Consider the following 25,407-nt stretch of genomic DNA (forward strand, 5'->3'; position numbering starts at 1 on the left):
ATAAAGACCGTTGCAAAATAAAATTATAAGCACACTTGTCTCCATGTGTCACTTTTGGAAGGTCAAAACAGTTTTAATTTAGTACTTGGCAAAATAAATATAGTTTCTTTTTTAACTGAAAATAGATGTCTTAAAGAATTTGAGTTATCACTCTACAAGTAGACACAAGAGTATATCTTTAAGTAACAAACATGCTATGTAATGTAACTATAATAGAATAAATGATAAATAAAAATATATAGCTTGGCATTTTATTAACCCTTTTCTTCTTTATTTATAGGAAACCCTGCACAATTGTCAGTTACACAGAATATCATTTTGTGCCGACGATAAAACAGACAAGAGGATATTTACGTTTATATGCAAAGATACAGAGTCAAATAAGCACTTATGTTACGTATTTGATAGCGAAAAGTGTGTAAGTTATCCTTTCTACCCTGGACAAAATGTGTATCTCTTCTGTGCTTATCTTCTTTATTAAATGCCATCAACTGTATTTCACGTTCTTCTGACTCCTTAAGCCCATTCTCAAAGTGGCGCAGTGTTTAAAATTCTTGTATTTTTCGGGGGTAGAAGGACATAAGGAATTATTCATTTAAATTGTCGTTTGTCATCTACTGTCCTCCAGCACCTCTAGCAGGGAAAATTGAAAGGATTTCCATACCTAAGCAGAGATCAGTCAATCACAATGAGCAGCATACCATGGGGCATATTTATGATGGCTTGTCGGAAACAGACATAATCAAGGAGTTATAAAGCAGCGGTCTAAAGACCGCTGCTCCATAATCTGTCTGCCTGCTTTGAGGCCACGGACAGAAATCAATCGGATCGAATACGATCGGGTTGATTGACACCCTCTGCTAGGGGGCGGCATTGCACCAGCAGTTCACAAGAACTGCTGGTGCAATGATAAATGCTGAGAGCGTATGCTGTCGGCATTTATCGATGTGCAGCGGAAATGATACCCTACTTCTTATCATGTCCACTTGCACATTGGTAAATAGGCCCCCATATGTAAGCATAAGCAGAGAGAATATTTAAAATCCATTCTGAGGTGTTTTTGAGAAGAGGAGTTATTGAAAACTAGCTTAAATTTGCATCCAATATAAACATGCATTTTTACATGTTTTTTTTTTTTTATTGGTTCTAAACTTTATTGCTGTTTTTTCTGTTTCTGTACTTGTAGCACAGCATAAATGCCCTGTATTATGCGAGAGTTTAAAGTAAATAGCTCCAGGGCCATATTTACAGCCCAGTTGCCTGTAGGCACCAAAATCTGAAGCGCCCTCCATGTTCACCACTGTACCAGCAAGATGGCCTCCAGCAGTGAAAATTAAAGCACTGCGTGTTTGCGGCAGCAATCGTTGTTAAGGTTGCCTCAGCATTGCGAAAGGGAAGCCGGATACCACACATGCGTAATACTTGTGGCTACCTTAACATCTTAGTTAAGGTTGCCAGCTGACCAGTATTTATAATAGGCAGATACAGGTGCACCTTTATGGAGGGCACCTGTATGCGCACACCTACTCTGCCTTATTATAAATCCAGCCCGGCTCCCGGCTATACATGCTAAATTTAGATTTCTAAAATGTGATGTTTTAGGGGATAAATATTCACAGATAAATGCTGATATATAAAACAAGTTCAATTATGTGATTTTCCTGAAGAAGTTTCAGGAATAACAGATAAGCAATTAAATAAGCAAACACTAAAAGTTTAAGGATACCTCAAACAATCAGAAGAAGCGAAGGCTCTGTTCTTAAATATACCCTTCTCCTTTAAACCTGTATTGGTTAATTACTCAAATTATCATAATTTGGGAAAATGTTATTAATTAAGTTGAATTCTCCCACAAGTGTCATTCTGTGTCAAAAAATGCTGTGGACAAGTTACCCAAGGGTAACATTACCTTTGTGGCGATTGCTTCAGAGAGTCAGAAGACAATTCTGTGGGGGACTTGGTTTAGATTTTGTTTGTGCTTTTTAGTGTCTTACTAGTTTTTTTTCTTACTACTACTAAGTACTTACTACTTTTCTTACTACTTACTAAGTCTTACTACTTACTTTTTATTTATACCAGTAAACTAATGGGTATGTTTTCCCCAATGAAGGCAGAAGAGATAACATTAACCATTGGACAAGCTTTTGATTTAGCCTACAGAAAATTTCTGGAGTCTGGAGGAAAAGATGTTGAATCAAGAAAACAAATAGCAGGTTTGCAAAAAAGGGTGAGTCCTGCAATATTGCTGTTTTATCTTATTCAGATACATGATATGGTTGTGTAAAAATGTCTTTACTGAGAAGAAAGAAAGAGTCTTATAATAAGTACATTACTTGGTGTGAGCAAATAGTCATTTTTCCTAAGCGGCAGCAATATACAGTAAATCCTTGTTTTTTTTTACATTATTTTTTTTTTTATCTTATGTGATAGAGCACAGTCAAAATAGGCAAACAATCATAAACCGTTTGATTATTTTTATGTGAATACTAAATGATCTTTCTCTTCTCCATACTTTGAAATTCCTGCCTGCATCAAACAATCAGATGTTATTTAGGCTTCAGGGCCTATTTAAGAAGGTGCGAGCGAACATGATCCAATATACGCTCTCAGCATTTATCATTGCACCAGCAGTTCTTTGCTAGCAGGGGGTGTCAATCAACCCGATCATATTGGATCAGGTTGCTTTCTGGTGATGTCTGTCCGCTGCCTCAGAGCAGGCAGACAGGTTATGGAGCAGCGGTATTTAGACCGCTGCTTCAGAACTTGTGTTTCTGGTAAACCTGAAGGCTCGCCAGAAACACGGGGCATCAAGCTCCATACAGAGCTTGATAAATATGCCCCTTCATTTGAACTATACTTCTTGAGCACAGCTGGTACCCAATCATATACAGGCTGCATTAAATGCTTATTTCCTTCAATTGTTATTGTAGTAGTTGATAAAGGGGGAAGGGATCATTGTAATTTAATTGTAATTACATTTATATATGAAACATGTTTGTACATTGGAACAGTAATTGAACAATCCCCATTGCTACCACTCATTAAAAACGAATCTTTCCATTAATATGCTAATTATTCTGTTTCTCGATAATTTACTTCTTGTCCTTCTTTAATAAAAAAAAAAATACAGTTTTAGTTATATTTAAATTAAGTGTATTTAAAGGGACAGTCAACACCAGAATTGTTGTTGTTTTAAAAGATAGATAATCCCTTAATTACCCATTCCTCAGTTTTGCATAACCAACACAGTTATATTAATATACATTTTACCTCTGTAATTACCTTGTATCTAAGCCTCTGCAGACTGCCCCCTTATTTCAGTTTTTTTGACAGACTTGCATTTTAGCCAATCAGAACTGTCCCCATGGTAAATTCACATTCATGAGCTCAATGCATTTAGATTAGAGGGGGCCTTCAAGGTCTAAGAAATTAGCATATGAACCTCCTAGGTTTAGCTTTCAACTAAGAATACCAAGAGAACAAAGCAAAATTGTTGATAAAATTAAATTGGAAAGTTGTTTAAAATTACATGCCCTATTTGAAACATGAAAGGTTTTTTTGGACTTGACTGCCCCTTTAATTAAAATAAAAAAGTTATAATTTTGCAATTTGGATATTAAGGGCTTAATGCTAGATCAGTTGTCACATTCATAATAAGTATAATAATGTTATCATTATTACCATTGGTGGTGATTTGACTTTTTTTTTTTTTTGCACAGTCATACTCATTCAGAAATATGCTAACCCTAACCTTTTAATGTAGTCATTTATTTAATGGGCAAGTAATGAATTGAGCTGTAAAGTAGAAAAAGAGTGAGGGTGCTCCAATAGTGAAATACGTTGATGTAATGCAGTAATCCACAAAAACCCCCAATGGAGATATACTCACAAATGAGAAGCACTTAATAATGCAATTGGTGCATGTTGAAACATCAGAGCTGCCCAGCTAGCTCACACTCAGGCCTCCAGCAAACTTAATATGCCACACCAAGAATATGAAAACTTTCAAAGCCTCTGCTTTGCTATATTTGATCAGGATCTATTACATGGGGTATCTTCGCAAGACACACTCTGTCAGGTATCAAAGACTTTTGAAGCAGAGAGTAAAATACTAACCCCAGATAAAGACTCAAATGTCAATGTAAAAACCAATGCGTTTAATATATGCTTGACATAAAAACACAAAGTATTACAACGCTTTTCTCATTTCAAAGACTTTTATCAGGTGATAAAATAAGTAGTAGTAATAACACTTACTTATAAAGATACAATGTTAAACATTTCATTCAGCTGCGTGTGTTCCTTAACCTGCTGGGTCATGATTGGATGAGCATGACTGTCAATCATGGATACATTTGATTGACACTCCCAATGTCCAATAACGAAACTTACTTACGTTTGTCTTAGTGAGATTCAATTCAATCAAATTCTGCTAAAACTATTTGAAAAAAATCCAATAGCGGACTACAATTGAGGACAACGTGTATTCGCATGTCATCATATATTCAAATTAGCCATGTGTTTGTTATTCTTTTCAAACCGATTAAAGTAACTTCTAATTAGTGAGTACTTCTAATCTCACACCACTTCTTTATATAACTTTAAAGATAATAACCAGTTTGGACATTGTTTTAGGATTCTTAACTCCAATCATTCATACCAATGCGGTATGAGATATTAATGATGCAGAGACTATCGACTTTAGGGGTTGGGGATATTTGTAAGGAATCAAACATTTAAAGCAATATACCATGTTATTCTGTGCTCGAAGGGGTTATTGCAGGTATGTGACATAGGATTATAAGTGAAGTTGCCTTTAATAGTTTGCTTAGAATGTTACTATTTTTGATACTATCAAGGTCAGAGCATGCACTGCTTGTGGTCTTTAGAAAGTGGCATTGCGTTAGATAGATAAGAAAATGAGAGATGAGAAAAGAGTTCAAAGAGTTGACATCTTGCACACAACACATAACTCACAACTTATATTATAATATGTTTAGTGTGGTCGTTCTATCCATTAAAAGTATAGGGCACATTAAAGAGATGCTGGTAACACTAAACATTATCTGGTAATTATGTTTTACCATTGACTTTTAATACTAGATTATGTTCTCCTCTGAGCATGGGCCAGTAATATTGATAGTGCACCCTATGCTACCAATAGCGCTATACTTGTAATCTATGCCTTAGTGTATATGAAGCTAAAAATAAACCCTGCTAAATAAACATTCTTAAATTTACACATTGGGCCTCATGTACTAAGGGCTGTGCACACAAGGTGGCAGAGAGCGTAAGAAGAGGTGGTCTGATGACCGATGCAACTTACATTTTGGGAAGCAGGCTCGCAACCTGCCCTGCAAGGGCTAAAATCAGTTTATGCTGCTTAGTACATGGAGCCCATTGCCTTGTTATATGATCCTGTGTTTTACTGAATCAGTCTGAGACATGCACTTTTCTGTTATGCTGATTAGATATTTTTACATATTTTTTTTATTAATTTAATTAATTATTGTTATTTCAGATTCAGGAGTTAGAGACAGAGAACACAGAACTGAAATTTAAGGTGCAAGATTTGGAAAACCAGTTAAGAATAAGTGATTTAACGTTGTCACCTGTAAGTAGATATGATTTGCAAACCATATATATCATGATTAAAAACAAAATCATGCAATTAAATCATTTGTCTATGCCTGGCCTTATAGTAAAATGGAGTAAATATTTGCAATTTAAATATAAGCAGGAAAAACAGTAGGGTCTAATATTTTTTAACATTTTTTTTGTGTAACGGAAACACAAAATATATAATAAAGAAGCAAAGGAGGTAAACTATTATGATAAAAGGGAATTGTGAAAAATAAAAGCTATGATTATTTATGTATATAGTTGCAAAAACTATTATCCGATGGAATAATGTCCCCAAACACAGTCAGATACTGTACATTCATACTGATTTAGGATAAAAAGTGTTTAATAAATTGTCCATATATGTCATATTTTTGTGCCTACTGTCATGGCAGCCAAGCATTCTGCTCATGCTTGATAACTCAGTAAGCATATTGGATAGAAATATATTGGATATTGCCAGAATACATTAAATAAATATATATCCCTATCAAAGTTGGCCCTGAATCTAGCTCACATGCCTATGGTCTGTGAAGCTACTTAATGGGGGGAATCTACTTGAATGCACAAACATAATGTATTTGGAGGGCATGCCCATTTTTAAAATGTTGAGTGGTATCTTGTTAGTCCACTTAAAAAAAAACTTGTGCCAAGGTTATATAATCTAATAGGACATATTTCCCACACACATACATATTTTTTTTATTTTTTTTTTAGTTTTGTTAGGTTACATATTTCTAACCTTGTACAGCCTTTTGAGAAAAATTCATACATACAATTATATACTTTAAATATAATCCCCAATTGTGTTAAGTAATGACTATGGACAGGTCAATCTGTCATTTTGACATTCAATTTTTTATGCCAAGCATATTTGAAAAACTAGGTGTTATATTTTATTACTGAAGGCAACTTTCAGTACAGTTTCCCCCTCAATAATGTAATGTTAAACATTCCCACAACATTTAATGCTAATATTGAATGAATAAATACAGCCAACATTCATTAGTGAGGACAAAAAGAGAAAAGAGGGTGCCCAAATGGTGTGATATCTTCAACCAAGGATAAACAGACAACAAGGCTAGAAACGTACTCACAGATTTTTAAGCACTTCAACAGTGCAGGAGAGACAGTCTGGACAAATAGAAGTCGGCCAGCAGACTTATGATACCCAGGCAATCCTTTGAATACGAAAAGGTGATCCAAGTGATGGTTCAAAGAGTTTAAGTTGCCCAAATCAAACCAAACACATTCCGTGTGATACGCTCAGCATGCCAGAAGATGTATGAACTCAGAGTGACAAGTATAGAGAATAGAAAAGTTTTAATATAAAATCAATTCAAAACCATTCAGTAAAAATGTCTCACAACACGTTTCTCAGATATTACCGTTTCATCAGGTGAGCTGTTAAACTTGTCACTAACTGAGATTTAAATAGCCCTTGGTTGGCGTTCTTGTCACTCTACAGCGCATGTCCACAACATTAACCAATCATATCTTCTCTTAGGATATTATCGATAGAATTGTTCTATAGTGCAAAAAACGCCCCCAGAATGCCACCAAATACTACTGGTGAGCGACTATTCAAACGGGAAAAACAACACATATGAAAATATTATAATAACCAATATACAAACAAACAATAAAGAACAGACCACAACAACCATGGCCGACGGAGTTTCAAATTGCACAAGGTTAAAGATTGATTCGGCTACTGTGCATGGAGATGTAGCACCAAGAAACCTTGGATACAACTAGATCAAATAGTCGCAAATGTGCAGGTGCCGTATCAATTGTTATAAAACTTTTCATTATAAAAAACAGAGTATGATACACATAGATATATTGATATGGATCAACATAATGGACCTAGCTAAAACAAATATTTAAACAAAAAACAAGCTCAAATATAGAATATAAATAGCAACATCATAGCGGACAAATAACAAAAGATGGTACAAAAGATTGTTATATAGATACATTTGATTGCAATATGGAAACATAGAGGTACCCTTGATAAAATGTATCAATATACAACAAAAATACTGCAATAATGTAGAAACCACCATCATGTGAAAATGTGTCTATAATAGCCTACAATATGTGTATATATCTGTTAATTATCAATATAGATGTAAAAGAAATACTTAACGATAAAGGACCCTGATACTAACAGTAACTATAAAGGAAATGTGTCACACATGTGTATATGGAGGTGTAATAACCAATGCCATTAAACAGAACTAATATAAGTGCACTTAAACTAAAAAGGATAAATTAATTGTTAAAAGTGGCCATGTCCACATTCTCATTTAGAGCAAAATGTGTAAGAGTACGTAGCTTCCAAATCCAAAACATTTCTCTTTGCCTTAAACGTATGAAACTATTCGCTTCCCAAGATTTAGGTATGTGTTCAATCGGGGTAATTCTGATAGAATAATTTTTCCCTTCATGAAAACATGAAAACACTATGTATGATCAGTCTATTCTCAATATTCCTGCGTTGCTCCCCCCACATTTTCTTTATGGGTCTGCAGGTGGGCCCAACATACTGTTGGCCACAAATGCAGTCAAGCAAATAGATCACAAATTGTGTATCACAAGTTATACGTAAACCAATATTGAAACATTCATCCGTATTGTGCGATTTAAATTTATCTAACCCACTGACCACATAAGGGCATAGACCACATAGTTTTCTACCACGTTTATAAAAAACAACATTTTTAAACAGATTCATAGTGGAAATACTATCAGCCTTGATAGAATGAGAGCCTATAGCCTTGCTGCTTACGCTGCTTACGCTGTCGGCATTTATCATTGCACAAGCTGTTCTTGTGAACTGCTTGTGCAATGCCGCCCCCTGCTTGTGCAATGCCGCCCTTGCAGGGGGTGTCAATCAGCCTGATCGTATAGGATCCGGCGGATTGATGTCCGCAGCCTCAGAGCAGGTGGACAAGTTATGGAGTAGTGGTCTTTAGACTGTTGCTTCATAACTGCTGTTTCCGGCGAGCCTGAAGGCTTGCGCGGAAACATAGGCATTAAGCTCCATTCGGAACTTGAAAATTTGGTCCCTCTGTTTAAACTGTATGTTTAATTTTTACTTTTAAGTCCCTTTAATATAATACAGTATCCCACAAAGTGAGTACACCCCTCACATTTTTGTAAATATTTTATTATATCTTTTCATGTGACAATACTGAAGAAATGACACTTTGCTACAATGTAAAGTAGTGAGTGAAAAGCCTGTATAAGAGTGTAAATTTTCACACAGCCATTGAGGAAACCATGAATGCCAACATGTACTGTGACATACTGAAGCAGAGCATGACCCCCTCCCTACGAAGACTGGGCCGTAGGACAGTATTCCAACATGATAACGACCCCAAACACACCTTCAAGACGACCACTGCCTTGCTAAAGAAGCTGAGGTTAAAGGAGATTGACTGGCCAAGCATGTCTCCAGACCTAAACCCTATTGAGCATCTGTGGGGCATCCTCAAACGAAAGGTGGGGGAGCGTAAGGTCTCTAACATCCACCAGCTCCATGATGTCATCATGGAGGAGTGGAAGAGGACTCCAGTGGCCACCTGTGAAGCTCTGGTGAACTCCATGCTCAAGAGGGTTAATGCAGTGCTAAAAAATAATGGTGGCCATACAAAATATTGACACTTTGGGCCCAATTTGGACTTTTCCACTTAGGGGTGTACTCACTTTTTGTAGACATTAGCGGCTGTGTGTTGAGTTATTTTGAGGGGACAGCAAATTTACACTGTATTAAAGTGTCATTTCTTCAGTGTTATCACATGAAAAGATATAATAAAATATTTACAAAAATGTGAGGGGTGTACTCACTTTTGTGGGATACCGTATATAATAACTGCCATCATCAGGCTCTGTTATCTAACCTACCCCATACCCAAGCTTACTTCTCTATATGCTTCTTTGTCTGACTTACTTTGCCTCTCTTCCTAAGTAATTACTCACTTCTTCTATAAAATCCCAAGCCACAGTATGTTTCCTGAAAACATCACTTTTAGGCATGTCTGTGTTATGTCTCAAAATGTCTGGTCACATTTATTTTGCTATAGTCTCATATTTTGCTACAACTTTCACTTCTTTTTTAACACCTGTTTCACACTAACACAAGAAATGTAAAGAGTAACTGAATAAAAAAATAATAATCCTAGTAAGTGCTTGCCAGTATGATAGTAGATTAACCAGCTTGATCAGCTCAATACAGACTGGAGGTAATATAACCTAACTGGAGCAGAAGACTGCTCTAGACATTTAATGAATGGAAAAAATTACCATAATACTTGAAACACTAATCTTGTATTTACACATGAGAGAGAACTTTGTTGTCTGTTTGGTTGGGGTAATTGTCATGGCTGTTTCATTGATTCTCTACATTATATATATATACCGTATATATATCCTAAGACTCTTACCTTCTCATCCTTTTAAAAATGTACTTTTCGAGTTTATTCCCAAAGTCACAATCTATATTTGTGCCTCATTTAATTCAGAATAGACTATGTATAAAGGCAGCTCAAGAATGTGAGTTGTAGAATGACAGCTGTACTTATGAGGACTTCGCAAACATCAGGAATATAGACTCAGAAATTAATAGAAATATGAAAACACACACATATATATATTCAGTGGCAAACATCTTAAGGTCACAGTTTAAATTAAATCAAATGTTAAAAAAACATGGGTTTTCCAAAATTGAACACTACAAGGCATATTTATCAAAGCGTCAAATAATTTATAAAAATAAACACGTCAAAGACCGATGCTCCATAACCTGTCCGCCTGCTCTGAGGCCGCGGACAAAAATCGTCAGAAATCAACCCGATCAAATACAATCGGGTTGATTGACACCCGCTGCTAGCAGCTGATTGGCCTCGAATCTGCAGGGGGCGGCATTGCAATGATAAATGCCGAGGGCGTATGCTGTCGGCATTTATTGATGTGCAGCGGACATGATCCGCTATATCGGATCATGTCCGCTTGCACAATCAGAAATATGCCCCATGTGTGTCCTAATGTCAGCATCAATGTTTACCTTTTATACTAATTTCACATATACATACTTTCAAAGTATAATACACAATATAACAAATGGCACTTACAAGTTATGATGAGTGATCAATGACACAAGTATCAAGCAATTTGATTCGTTAGTGATAGTTTAAAATGTATATTTGAATCAGATTGGCTGATGTTATAAATCATGTGATTATGCATATTTCAATCAAAAGTGGTTGAAAAATTCACTAGTGTGTGGGTTGTTTAGGAGTTTGCATCATAATTGGTGCGGAAAGTTTTGCATCAAAATTGTGCGAAGTGGAGAGTGTGACTTGTATTACATGGCTTAAACATGGTGCACATAGATTTTTCACAAAAAAATAAAAAGGAAGTTAGCTATATTATGTTGTGTATTTATTTCATTTGTATCTCTATATTTATTAGTGCAACAAGTTTGGGGCAAAACTAATTCAACAAATTTGGAGAAATAATAGTGTCCCCTTGTTTTGTAATGAGAGACAAATGTGTAACATAATCCATAAGTAGTAATGTATTTAGTAGTATCTACTACTGCACCAAATGTGGAGCAATAATATTGTTTGATTTAGAAAGGGTATACAATTTTAATAATGTTTCTAATTTACTTTTATTATGTAATAAACTTCATTCTCTTGCAGCATCGAACATAAGCTTTCTGTGTTTTCAGACTCCTATTGAGTTCTTTGGCATCCACGGCCTCAAGGGTGGCGGATTGAAAACTAGGTACGCTGCGTCAGAATAGATGCGAGCATACTTGTTAAATGTTTGATAAATTTGGAAAAGGGTCAAATAGAGTTAAATCTGAATTTGAAACATCTGTAATGATGCAAGCATTGATCTGCGTCTGATTGAGATCACGGGAGTGTATATTACATCACAAATTTCAACATTTGACGATCTTGATGCTTTAAAAACTACGGCAGATCAATCTCGCGACGCAGGATTCAAGAGTATTTTCAGTTGACGCTTTGATAAATATGCCCCTACATATTATTAACATTTGACTGGTAACCTAAACACTGGCATTTAAAAAAAAAATGCCATTGAATTGTGTAGGTTTATTGTTGTAAAAATGTATATGTATGTGTGTGTAATGCACATGATGGCATAGATTATAAGTGGAGTGTAAAAAACATCGCTAGAGAGAAATCCATATATATTATAATATTACAAGTTAAAAATAAAATGTTAGTGCTCAAATGAAAGCCTAGGACGTGCTAATTCATTAAAAACTCATGTTCTGGCTTATGCTCGAGCACTAACCCAAAGGTGCGCTAAGCATTAGATGCACTAAGTCAAAGGTTCTTCACAAAGTTTTAAACGATGCTTATACCCAGCAGCTATAGTTTAAGTTATTTACAAAGTTTCTGCTTAATAAGCTTCAAGCATATATATATATATATATATATATATATATATATATTATTATACTTTATTTATGAAGCGTCATCATATTCCGCAGCGCTGTCCATGGATATTATTATTTGCTTTGTGGTGTTAGCACACAGAAAAGGTTGAATATCGTAAATATTGCATATATGGTTGCGGCAGGATGTAGAAAGTGATTGGATATGGGGGCGAAGGATAGATTTGAGTCAAGTGTAACTCAGAGGCAGTGGATTGGGGCAATGGGGAGATGGTGATACCATCAACAGGGATAGAGAAGTCACAAGTCGAGGTAGAGCTTGAGGGGGGAATATGAAGGAGCTCAGTCTTGGACATGTTAATCTTTAGGTGGTGAGAGGCCATCCAGGAAGAAATACCAGATAAGCAGTCGCTGACATGAAAAAGGACAGAGGGAGAGAGAGCAGGGGTGGAGAGGTAGATCTGGGTGTTATCAGCATAGAGGTGATATTTGAAGCCATAACTGTTGATAAGTTTACCCAGTGAAGAAGTATAAATGGAGAAGAGTAGAGGACCCAGAACAGATCCTTGAGGTAATCCAACAGACATAGGCATGGGAGAGGAGGAGTCGCCGGCAAAAGACACAGAAAAAGACCTGTGAGAAAGATAAGAGTGAATCCAGGAAAGCGCAGTGTCACAAAGGCCAAAATAGCTAAGAGTCTGTAGGAGAAGGGGGTGGTCAACTGTGTCGAAGGCAGCTGAGAGGTCAAGTAAGATGAGTATGGAGTATTGGCCAATATTTTTAGCAGAGAGAAGATCGTTAGTAACCTTGGTAAGAGCAGTCTCACTTGAGTGTTTGGGGTGGAATCCTGATTGCAGGGGGTCAAGAAAGGAGTTGGCGGACAGGAAGTTGGTTAGGCGATTGTAAACTAGTTTTTCAATGAGTTTTGATGTTAGTGGAAGCAATGATATGGGGCGGTAGTTTTCAGGAGAATTAGGGTCAAGGGAGGGTTTTTTTAGTATGGGAGTGACTTTTGCGTGTTTGAAAGAAGATGGGAATGAGCCGGTTGAAAGAGATAGGTTGAAGATATGGGTAAGAGCAGGAGTGAGGGTGGAAGATAGGGAGGGTATTAGATGGGAAGGGATAGGGTTGAGCGGGCAGGTAGTGAGGCGTGAGGAAGATAGTAAGGAGGAAACTTCATTCTCAGTGGCTGGATGGAAGATGCAGAGGGTGGCAGAGTGAGTAACTGGGCCTGTTGATGGAATATTGCAGGTTGGTGTTGGGATGTTACTCCGGATAGAACGTGTTTTGTTTAAAAAGTAGTCTGCCAGGTCTTGAGCACTAAAGACAGATGGGGGGGTGGAGCAGGAGGGTAGAGGAGAGAGTTAAAGGTGGAGAAGAGTCGTTTAGGGTTTGAGGAAAGAATAGATATAAGAGAAGTAGGTTTACTTGGCTAAGTGAAGGGCAGAAGTGTATGAACGAAGAATAAACTTATAGAGTATGAAGTCAGGTTCAGAGTGAGTTTTCCTCCAGACACAGCAGTACATGAGCATTTTTGCAAATAGCGTGTTTGCTGAGAGTGCCAGGGCTGCAACTGATGGCGTGATGTTTTGCGCTTCTGGGGAGGGGCAAGTGTGTCTAGTGCAGAAGAGAGAGTTTTGTTATAGTGGGTTGTTGCGAGATCAGGGCAGGTTATAGTGGAAGTGTGAGGGAGGAGATCTTGAATAATTTTTGAAAATTGTAGCGAATCTACAGCATGTAGATTTCTACAGCTGCGGGGGTGGGATGGAAGAGTGGGTTTAGCTGTTGCATTAATATTATAGGTGACCAGGTGATGGTCTGAAATTGGAAAAGGGCGACAGGTGGTGTCAGATATAGAGCAGAAATTGAAAAATACCAGGTCGATGGAGTGTCCATCACAGTGGGTAGGGAATAGGGTGGATTGTGAGAGACTGAAGGAGGATGTGAGTGAAAGAAGTTTAGAGGCAGCAGGGGCAGACGGGTTGTCAATGGGAATGTTGAAGCCCCCAAGAATTAGGGTTGGTATATTTGTAGAGAGAAAGTGAGGAAGCCAGGTGGCAAAGTTGTCAAGGAAATAGGAGGTAGGTCCAGGAGGGCTATAGATGACTGCCACTTTGAGGGAGAGGGGGGAGAACAGGCGAATGCAGTGGACTTCAAAGGAAGAAAAGGAAAGAGCTGGGATTGGAGGTAGGTAATGATAAGTGCAGGAGGGGGAGAGCAGGATCCCAACACCGCCGCCACATTTATCACCTGGCCTAGGGGTATGGCTAAAGTGAAGACCACCATGTGAGAGCAGCAGTGGAAACGGTGTTGGAAGAAGATTGCCAGGTTTCGGTAATTGCTAAAAGGGTGAAAGCATTTGAAATAAACAGGTCCTGAATGGCTGTAAGTTTGTTGCAGACAGAGCAAGAGTTCCATAGTGCGCAAGTGAAAGGATTGTGTGCGTATGGGATACATTTGATGTAAATGAGGTTATGTTTGTTGCTTTTATTAAAGTTACTAAAAAGAGTGTGTGATTGGGTAATGGTGGGAATGAGGGTGGGCCCAGGATTTGGAGAGATGTCACCTGATGCTAATAGCAGCAAGATGGAAAGTAAGAGTAGGTGAGAATGAGATTTATAGCAGTGGGGGCATTTCTGTGAGGTACACACACATACATATACACTGTATATTTGACATGTGCATGGGTAAAAAATTTGGTTCAGCCAAATCTTTTGGACCAGATATTAGTTTTCTGAATATTTGGCTGCCATGCTATTTGGTATTTGTTTTGTTTAGCCACCAATCACCATTCGTGGAACATTTTCAATCATTTTTTTTAACCGAAGGTAAATGTTTCTTTGCTACAGGTTTTATAAGTTCCCCTGCAGCCTTATACTTACTGATTTCTAGCACACTAGAGAGCCACTCTAATCCTGGCATTTCTTCACAGAGTACCTAACCTCAAATGTTGTCAGTTTTTCTTTGTTTTCTTTAAATTTAGTTGGTGCATTAATTTGGATATTCGTTTTGTGAAAACTAAATGATTAGCTTATTATGCTTATTATGTACAGTATATATATACAGTGTAGGTTTGTTTATACATAGTGAATGTGTACAGTCCAATGTCTGTATATATATATATATATATATATACATACATACATACATACATACATACATACATACATACATATATACATACATACATACATATATACATACATACATACATACATACATACATACATATATACATACATACATACATATATACATACATACATACATACATACATACATATATACATACATACATACATATATACATACATACATACATACATACATACATACATACATACATACATACATATATACATATATACATACATACATACATACATACATACTGAGATTTAAAATGAATTTGAAGGATCACTGCAAAGCACTATTTGAAGAACCTAATGTTTTGGAATAGAGTTAATAGATTAAAAGATAATATGGTTTGACTGAATTTTTTTTTTATTTATTCATTGTAACAAAGGAACATCTATTTGGAAATTCACTTGTAAGGATAATTGATCAGTATCCTGATTCCTTAATAACTTTTTGACAAGTCAACAATCTGAATGAGTTCCTAGAAATGTTACCAGATTCAAGTGTACATGGAAAATTGTCTAATAAGCAAAAGGTCACTAAATGTATTGGTCATATCAGATGTTATAGAAAAACCTCTTGTCTGGTAAAAATACAACAGGCTGCATCTTTATTTTATTAATAACATTTATTTTATAACTAAAACACTGTTGATTTATATAGATGTATGTATAGGTCACTGATTTAAAGTAGCCAATGCCTCAAAAGGTTTGTTTAGTACCCGTGTTTATAAGCAAAAACTTCTCTTAGTTAGAAAACATAGTGCTCTGCAGTCTACAGAAGCAAAATCAAACGAACATTCCAGTCAGAATGCATCAGTGCATTGCATTTCAGTTTTAATTAGTAACACTTTTGCACTACACATATATTAGCAAACTTGCTTCTATTAAAAGTTATCACAGTTTCAGTGATAAATGTAAAGGCCATTAAGTACTAAATACATTTCATGAATCTTCCTCTAATCATGAGTGCTGCCATTGTGGAACTTAGGTTACAATGCAGGTTTCTAAAGGAGAGTTGCTGCACATGTGCAAACAGATCAGCACTAGAAAGTAGTGAAAGCTAGATTTCAACATATAATCATGACCAGTGTTCCCTCTAAGGCCTTATTTTGTGAGTGGCCCAGCAGTGAAACAGTCAATAAGAAAACAATACCTTGTAGTCTGCATTGCACAGTGTTTGATAACTGCGGGGTTAGGTTCCCTAATTAACTATTTAACTGCTGGGCCGCTCACAAAATGTAGCCTTAGAGGGAACACTGTTGATGATTAAAGGGAGGTGGGTAATAACCTTATAAATGTATTTAGGATTTAATGTCCCATTAAACTGTTCAAGCAATATAAATGTGTATCCCAAAAATGATTCTGATTAAAAGAGAAATTTTCTTTCATTATAAGACATACCTTATTATAAGTCTCACTTTTGTAAATAAACTTTTGTCCTATTTTTATGTCCCTATATATTTTCAATTCAAGTCCATAACCTTCATTTCTTTATTACTTCCCGTGTGTGCATGTACCGTGTTGGGAACTTTAGCTTGGATTCTACTCTCTAGACTCTTTTTTTCTTTGATTCCTTTGCAGTTGCAGCACATATCAAGTAATGAGCAATGTTCTCTTGAAAAAGCTTCAACATATTTCTGGTGTAATAGCGAATCTTCAGTTCCTTGTTTAGATATCTGCTCCATAACATTCACTCCTATGAGTTCTCCTGACTGTAGACTATCAACAGGACTGCATCTTACTCCTCCACCATGCAAAAATGCTCTTCCAAAACCAAGCAATGAACACAGCATGCCAAGGCCTCGTGTAAATTATATATTACAGCAATCTGTTCAGTGTTGTGTTGTGCATTACTTGCATGCTGTTAGTCTTCACATGATTGTCATGCTGGAAATAGATAACTTTACATTTTAAAATAATAACAAACTTAAATAATGACTAATTATTATAGACTTTTTTTTTACTTCTCTGCCATTTTGCCCCTAAACTTTAACATTACTATTAAAGCTTTAGATTAGCAATCTCATATCAGTTTGTAATATTTTAATATTTGCCTCAAATATTAAAATAGACATTAAAAGGATTACTATAAGAAAGAGTGAATACTGAGCACTCCCAATAACAAAAGTTATCAAACCAATGGATAATGAAATAAATATATATATACAAAAACAAATATGTAAAATTGTATCAACATAAAACACAAAGTTGCAAGTAATTCAAAGTGCTGATCGTGGTTCAATCAAACAAGGTATCAAAGTACTTCCCAAATTCTGTGGGACCTAAGGTTAGTCAAAGAAATATTGTATATTACCCCAAATGTCCATATAGTGATTCTCAGGGGTTAAGGAATCTCTCCCGTTGTTAAAGTGGAGTAATGAGACAATTCTTTATGCCATCCTTGAAGTATGATTACCCTTAGGGGTGATCTGTCAGGTTCACTGGAAACATACGTTAAGAAGCAGCGGTCTTAAGACCTCCTTAACTTATCCGCCACCTCTGAGGTGGTGAACCTGCAATCATCCCAATCAGATATGATCAGGATGATTGACACCTCCTCCTGCTAGCGGCCAATTGGCGGTGAATCTGCAGGGGGCGGAATTGCACAAGCATCTCTGCGATGTTGGCGGATCATGTCTGCCCGTATCTTAATAAAAAAAGGATATATATATATACACACACACACACATATATACAGTTGTATGCAAAAGTTTAGGCACCCCTGACAATTTCGATGATTTTCATTTATAAATAATTAGGTGTTTGGATCAGCAATTTCATTTTGATCTATCAAATAACTGAAGGGCACAATAATCTTTCAGTAGTGAAATGAGGTTTATTGGATTAAAAGAAAATGTGCAATATGCATTCAAACAAAATTAGACAGGTGCATAAATTTGGGCACCCTTGTCATTTTGTTGATTTGAATACCTGTAACTACCTAGCACTGATTAATTGGAACACACAATTGGTTTGGTTAGACCATTAAGCCTTGAACTTCATAGACAGGTGCATCCAATCATGAAAAAAGTTATTTAAGGTAGCCAACAGCCCATAGACCACTTCTAAAGACCTACAACATCATCTTTCTGCAGATGGTGTCACTGTGCATCGTTCAACAATTCAGTGCAATTTGCACAATGAGAAGCTGTATGGGAGAGGGATGCAGAAGAAGCCTTTTCTGCCACAAACAGAGTTGCTTGAGGTATGCAAACGCACATATGGACAAGCCAGCTTCATTTTGGAAGAAGGTGCTGTGGACTCATGAAACAAAGATTGAGTTATTTGGTGATAACAAGGGGCATTATGCATGGTGGCAAAAGAACACAGTGTTCCAAGACAAACACTTGCTACCCACAGTAAAATTTGGTGGATGTTCCATCATGCTGTGAGGCTGTGTGGCCAGTGCCAGTACTGGGAATCTTGTTAAAGTTGAGGGTTGCATGGATTCCACTCAATATCAGCAGATACTTGAGAATAATGTTGAGAAATCAGTCACAAAGTTGAAGTTACACCAGGGCTGGATATTTCAACAAGACAACAACCCAAAACACTGCTCAAAATCTACTCTGGCTTTAATGCAGATGACCAAGTACAATGTTCTGGAACGGCCATCCCAGTCCCCAGACCTGAATAGCATTGAAAATCTGTGGAGTGTTTTGAAGCGGGCTGTCCATGCTCGGCAACCATCAAACCTAACTGAACTGGAGATGTTTTGCAAGGAGGAATGGTCCAAAATACCTTCATCCAGAATCCAGACACTCATTACAGGCTATAGAAAGTGTCTAGAGGTGTCTAGAGGTTGTTATTTCTGCTGAAGGAGGCTCTACTAAATATTGATGATATATTTCTATTGGGGTGCCCAAATTTATGCACCTGTTAAATTTTGTTTGGATGCATATTGCACATTTTCTGTTAATCCAATAAACCTATTTTCGCTACTAAAAGATTATTGTGCCCTTCAGTTATTCAATAGATCAAAATTAAATTGCTGATCCAAACACCCAATTATTTATAAATGAAAATCATGGAAATTGTCAGGGGTGCCTAAACTTTTGCATACAACTGTATATACTGTATATACTCACACACACAATAAAAAATAAATCTAGTTAAATATTCACATCAATATGAAAATAGGAATCTGTTACCAAGATAAAATGCTATAAGTAAATGCCAAATAAGAACATTTCATTAGCAGCAGGTAACAAGAGTTTCATATATTGTTTCAGAATGGAACCATAACTTCAGTTGTGAATCTTCTGGTTTAATAGATTTCTTGTAGCAGGTACTTATATGCAATAGTGCAATCATTTCTTCTGTTTCCAAATTACAGGGTTGTTCTTTGAAATATAGAATGAATAATAATTGATAAGTGCCACATTTATTTCATTTTTGCATGCTAAATGTTTAGCTTATAAACTTTGTATGTTTGGCTCATATAATTATTATTTGTTTCAGGCAGGCAGTGTGACACCTAAATCATCCTCCACTGACATCTTTGATATGGTTCCCTTTACCTCCATCCCACCGGAGACAACAACCCCTACAAGGAATGGCACACAGCCACCTCCAGTACCCAGCAGGTCAACAGATATCAGTATGTAACTTATTTTCTTTTCTTACTATCGGCTAGATTACAAATTGTGGCATTATGGCTGCTCACTAATTACTTGTAAGTTATTTTCACCGCTCACCTTTCATAGCGCTGCTATTACAGGTTTTGTAAAAACCGGCTTGTGCGGGTGATATGGTTGTGTTGAGCTCCATACCTCACCCAAATACAAGCAGTGTTTTGATGTGCTCGTGAACGATTTCCCCATAGACATCAATGGGGAGAGCCGGCTAAAAAAAAGCCTAACACCTGTGATCGCGAAGTGTAAAGCTCCGTAACGCAGCCCCATTGATGTCTATGGGGAAAAAAAAATGTATGTTTAAACCTAACACCCTAGCATAAACCCGAGTCTACACACCCCTAATCTGCTGCCCCTGACATTGCTGACACCTACATTACACTTATTAACCCCTAATCTGCCGCCCACAATGTTGCCGCCACCTACCTACACTTATTAACCCCTAATCTACTGCCCCTAATGTCGCCGCCACCACTATACTAAAGTTATTAACCCCTAAACCTCTGGCCTGCCACATCACTAACACTAAATAAATATATTGACCCCTAACATAACCCTAAGTCTAACCCTAATGTAACCCTAATCCTAACACCCCCTAACTTTAACATAATTAAAATAATTGTAAATAAAACTTACTATTAATAACTAATAGTTACATTGTAGTTAGCGTAGGTGTTATTTTTATTTCACACAAGTTTGTATTTATTTTAACTAGGTAGACTAGTTAGTAAATAGTTTGTATTTATTTTAACTAGGTAGCTAGTAAATAGTTAATATAAATACAAATTTACCTATAAAATAAAACCTAACCTGAGTTACACTAACACCTAGCATTACATTAAAATTAAATAAATAAAATTAACAAAATACAATTATCTAAATAACAAAAAAAATAAACACTAAATTGCACAAAATAAAAAAAGAAAAAAATGAATTACTCCTAATCTAATAGCCCTATATAAACCCCCCCCAAATAAAAAAAACCCTAGCCTACACTAAACTGCCAAAGGCCTCAAAGAAATCAGCTCTTTTACCTGTAAAAAAAAATACAAACACCCCCCAACAGTAAAACCCACCACCCACATTTAAAAAACCTAAGCTCCCCATTGGCCTGAAAATGGCATTTGGATGGGCATTGCCGTTAAAAGGGCATTTAGCTCTTTTAAATTGCCCAAAACCCTAAGCTAAAAATAAAACCCACCGAAAAAACCCTTAAAAAAAAAACCTAACACTGACCCCCGACGATCCACTTACAGTTTTTGAAGACCGGACATCCATCCTCATCCAGGCGGCAGAATTCCTCATCGAAGCTGGCAGAAGTCTTCATCCAAGCCGGCAGAAGTCCTCATCCAGATGGCATCTTCTATTTTCATCCAGACGGTCTTCTATTTTCATCCATCCGGCGCAGAGCAGGTCCATCTTCAAGACATCAAGCATGGAGCATCCTCTTCTTACGATGGTTGCTGTAGAATGAAGTTTCCCTTTAAATGATGTCATCCAAGATGGCATCCCTTACATTCCGATTGGCTGATAGAATTCTATCAGACAATAGGAATTAAGGGGGGGGGGGAATCATATTGGCTGTTGCAATCAGCCAATAGGATTGAGCTTTCAGCCTATTGGCTGATCCAATCAGCCAATAGGATTGAGCTTGCATTCTATTGGCTATTCCAATCACCAATTATGCCTCCCAAGAACATAGATAGGAAAGCGCGTAACAGCCTAGAATTAGCTACAGAAGGACATACTGAACATACCACTCACTCTATAACACAGATAGATACTAATAATCTTGTGAAACAAATATCTGAGATTGTCCTCCCACAATTTGATAGTATTAAAAAAAAAGATAAATGGGCTGACAGTGTAGCTACAGCAGTTTGCAAATAGAATCTCCGAAGTAGAGGGTAGGGTATCTGACCTTGAGGATATAAATAACACCCACCAGGAGGTAATTAAAGAGAAAGAAGAAAAATTACAGGTTATGCATAAACGCTTAGATGATCTGGAAGACAGATAATCTTAAAATCATTGGTCTACCAGAGGCCGGAGAATATACTGATCTGTTACACTTTGCTTCATATACACTTCCCCAGGCCTTAGGTATACCCAATGATAAAATACAGATCCTAGTGGAAAGAGCTCATAGACTAGGCCCTATCAGAATGCAGGATGATGCAACAAATCTTAAAAGACCAATAATATTTAGGTGCCTGAATTTTCAGGATAAAGCTCGTATTCTGTCCATGTACTGTAAAACTAATTAACTTACAATTAATGAGAATCATATCCTTATTTTGCAAGATTTTGCAGCAGATACACTTAAGAGAAGAGCAATGGCTCCATATTGCACTCAAATTATAAAACAAGGTTTTCAAGCTGCACTTATTTAACTGGCAAAAATTAAAATATGGCACGATTCTAAGGTATTCATATTACAAACCCCACAGGAGGCTAGAGATTTTATTGCAAAACCAAATATAGGCAACAGAGTAGTAGTAGTATCTGGTATATAAGAAAGTAGTCTTAAGATTCTATAGTCCAGGTGGTATATATATAAGTTAGGAAATGGTCCTCGCTTTATGGCATCGCTCTGGCTTAGTGCCCCCCTTTTTTTTTGTGTTTCTCTCCCGTCCCCTCTTGGGCTTTAGAGTTGTTCTGTTTATGGTCCTACTCTCTTGGCTGAGGTATGAAAAACATAATTGATTTGTCCTCTTGGAATGTGGGGGGGATTTCCTCCCCAATCAAGAGGAAAAGGATTGTTAATTTTTTGAAACCTCTCTCGACAGATATTGCAATGATTCAGGAGACACATTATCGTTAAAAGAGATGGATAAGCTTAAGACAGGATGAGTTTGGGAGGTAATTGCTGCCCCTGCATATAAAAGTAAAAGAGGAGTGGCTTTTCTTATTAATACATAATTAGACTATCAAATATTATCAAAAGAAGGGGATAAAAACGGGAGATTTGTAATTCTAGAATTCTTAATACAAAATACATGTTTAGTCCTTTGTAACATATATGCTCCTAATACATTACAATTGGAACTCTGGGACTTACTGTATAGGAAATTATTACAATTTGTAGATGATAATTTGATAATGGCCGGAGATTTTAATTTAACTGCCCATCCACTTCTAGATAGATTACGGACAAAGAATCCTCACAGATATAACAAAGAAGCTAGGTTTCTTCGGAATTTTTCTAAAAAATTAAAACTTACAGATGTGCAGCCAGAATCCAGATTCCAAACAATTTACATGCAAATCTAAATCCTATCACACATTTTCTAGGATTTATTATGTTTTTAACGGGCGAACATATGGCTCGTTTTGAGACTAGGGCAGACATTAAGGAGATTTTGATTTCGGATTATGCTCCAATTACTTTGTCAATTAAAGTTAAGAAGCCCTATGAAAATTATAGTGGGGATGTATTTTTTTCCCTACATTCTTATTAAATGACCAAGGGTTTAGGAATTGTCTAATAGGAAAATGGATGGAGTTCAAGCTACATAATCAGGAGTATATATATAAACCAGAAATATTTTGGGAGACAGCTAAGGCAGTACTCAGAGGAGAAATCAAGGCCTATATGGTAAAAAAAAGAGATGCTGGGATGCAACAGACCTGCAACTGGCTAACCAATTTAGGAATAAATACACAATGTACATGCAATTTCAGAATAGGGAAAGCTGGAAAAAATATCAAGAAGCTAAACTGGAAAGAGAAAGTTTCCTTAATAAACAACTGGTTAAAGCAGAGATAAAGAATTAAGCCAGTTTTGATAAATTTGGTCTTAGATCTTCGAAGTCTCTGGTTAACATAGTCAAAAGCAGGAAAATAAAAAATAGTATAGCAGCTATAAGAATAGGGGAGTGACGCATGATGAATATTAAAGAAATACAGGAAGCCTTTTTTCAGTATTTAAAAAAAAATCTATGCTAAGGATCCGATTTCATTAAGTAATAAGGAAGTCTTCAGGAGATCATTGAATCTCCCTAAAATTACTACAGATTCTCTAGTTGAATTGAACATGGAAAAACAGCAGGATTGAATTATACAAGCTATTAAATATGCTTCCAATTTAAAAGCTCCTGGGCCAGACCAGATCTCGGTTGAGTTCTACAAGATACTAGCAGAACATATCACGCCTACTCTTGCCTCCCTATATAATAAGTATTATCTTGATAGAGAAAGCTTTCTGTGATTGTTATTGCAGACATTTTGTGCTGTTCTTTCTACTTGCAGTTTAAGTTTGTAGACATTTTAAATCAGATTTGGAGAGGTGCCACACATTTTATTTACTGATGTGCAAGCTGTGGCAATTGCAATTGGCATTAAAAAGTAAGCTGTGGAGAGGTGATGCATATTTTATGAAAGCTGTGGCAATTGCAATTTGCATTGAAAAAAACTTATCAAAAGGTCTCTAAAGATATCACCGACCATAAAATGAAAAAATCGAGAGCGCCGGCAATGTGTAAACACCATCTGGACAAGAATGCGACACTGACGCCATCCTACAAGGGAACTAACCAGCCGAATCTCAACAGAAGGTAAGCCTGCGACCCTAAAGGGACTCGCCAGTGAGGCATAACTCAAGGCCCGGCTATTCTGGCACTGTTAGACCAATTCACCTATCACTGCTGACAGATGACAAATGGCAGACACAAGCCAGATGGCAGCACTATAGTGAGGCTGACAGTTCCCTGCTCTGGAACCGGATTAGGTTAGTAGGTAGACCCCACTTACATATTACTAATACCCACAATCACAATAGATGAAACCGGAGCAGCTTAATAAAGATACGGCTGCATATACCACCCGGTTAGATCCTGGACTGTTGAAAGCACGCTATAAAAGTTGAGAGGCAGTTAAATATATAACATGCGGCACTTCCATGCGGCTCTCGCAGCGAAGAATACAACAGCAGACAAACGCTACAAAGGGATGGACTTCTAGCTTATCATGAGGCACTTCAGCTGACAGATGAGGTCTGATCAGAAGATACACACTCTGATCCCGTGTATTGATCCACTACGGTGCCAATAGAGGAAAAAGTGAGTACTTTTCATTCGTCCCATAGTTCAACAGTACTCAGAGTTGGATAAGTGCTGCCATAAACCCGGTAGAGTATTAGAGGAGAAACCGGTACCTGACGGCCCAGAGGTGGCAGCCACCATGAAGAGGTCTGTGGCCTATTCGCATAGCGAGGTGAATGTCCCTAAGGAAATGTGTATGCTACTAGTGGAGATTGTGGCCCTGGTGAATAGTGAAAGCCTTCTGAGTGTCAATACTTTATACTAGGAGGCCTGAGGAGGGCCATTAAAGCCATTGTTTTACATATCAGATGATGAACGGATACGATCAACTGTCCCTGAATCACCTGTCCCTATCCGTTTTTCTAGTAAATGATAACTTCACAATTAGTTCTTTGAGCTGAGGCTTGCAGGGAAGGTCCGAAGATACCAGACTTCAAGCCATGCCATCCACAGGCCTCTGAAGATAATCGGAATTATAGCCCTTCATCACTTCAACCCCTGGAGCTACCTTAATTGCCTCATTGTGACTG

General features: G+C 37.0%; 1 protein-coding gene across 2 annotated transcripts in view; it reads left to right on the forward strand.

Moving 5' to 3' along the window:
* The window catches only part of GULP1 (GULP PTB domain containing engulfment adaptor 1), an 803,315-nt gene that overhangs the window by 719,104 nt on the left and 58,804 nt on the right, over positions 1-25,407 (forward strand). For both annotated transcript variants that reach the window (XM_053698596.1, XM_053698597.1), the window contains exons 7-10: positions 281-418; positions 2,111-2,227; positions 5,522-5,614; positions 19,663-19,801. In XM_053698596.1, the coding sequence (XP_053554571.1) occupies positions 281-418; positions 2,111-2,227; positions 5,522-5,614; positions 19,663-19,801 (487 nt within the window). The remainder of the gene's footprint in view (positions 1-280; positions 419-2,110; positions 2,228-5,521; positions 5,615-19,662; positions 19,802-25,407) is intronic.

This window comes from Bombina bombina, chromosome 1 (assembly GCF_027579735.1).
Source record: "Bombina bombina isolate aBomBom1 chromosome 1, aBomBom1.pri, whole genome shotgun sequence".
NCBI lineage: Eukaryota > Metazoa > Chordata > Amphibia > Anura > Bombinatoridae > Bombina > Bombina bombina.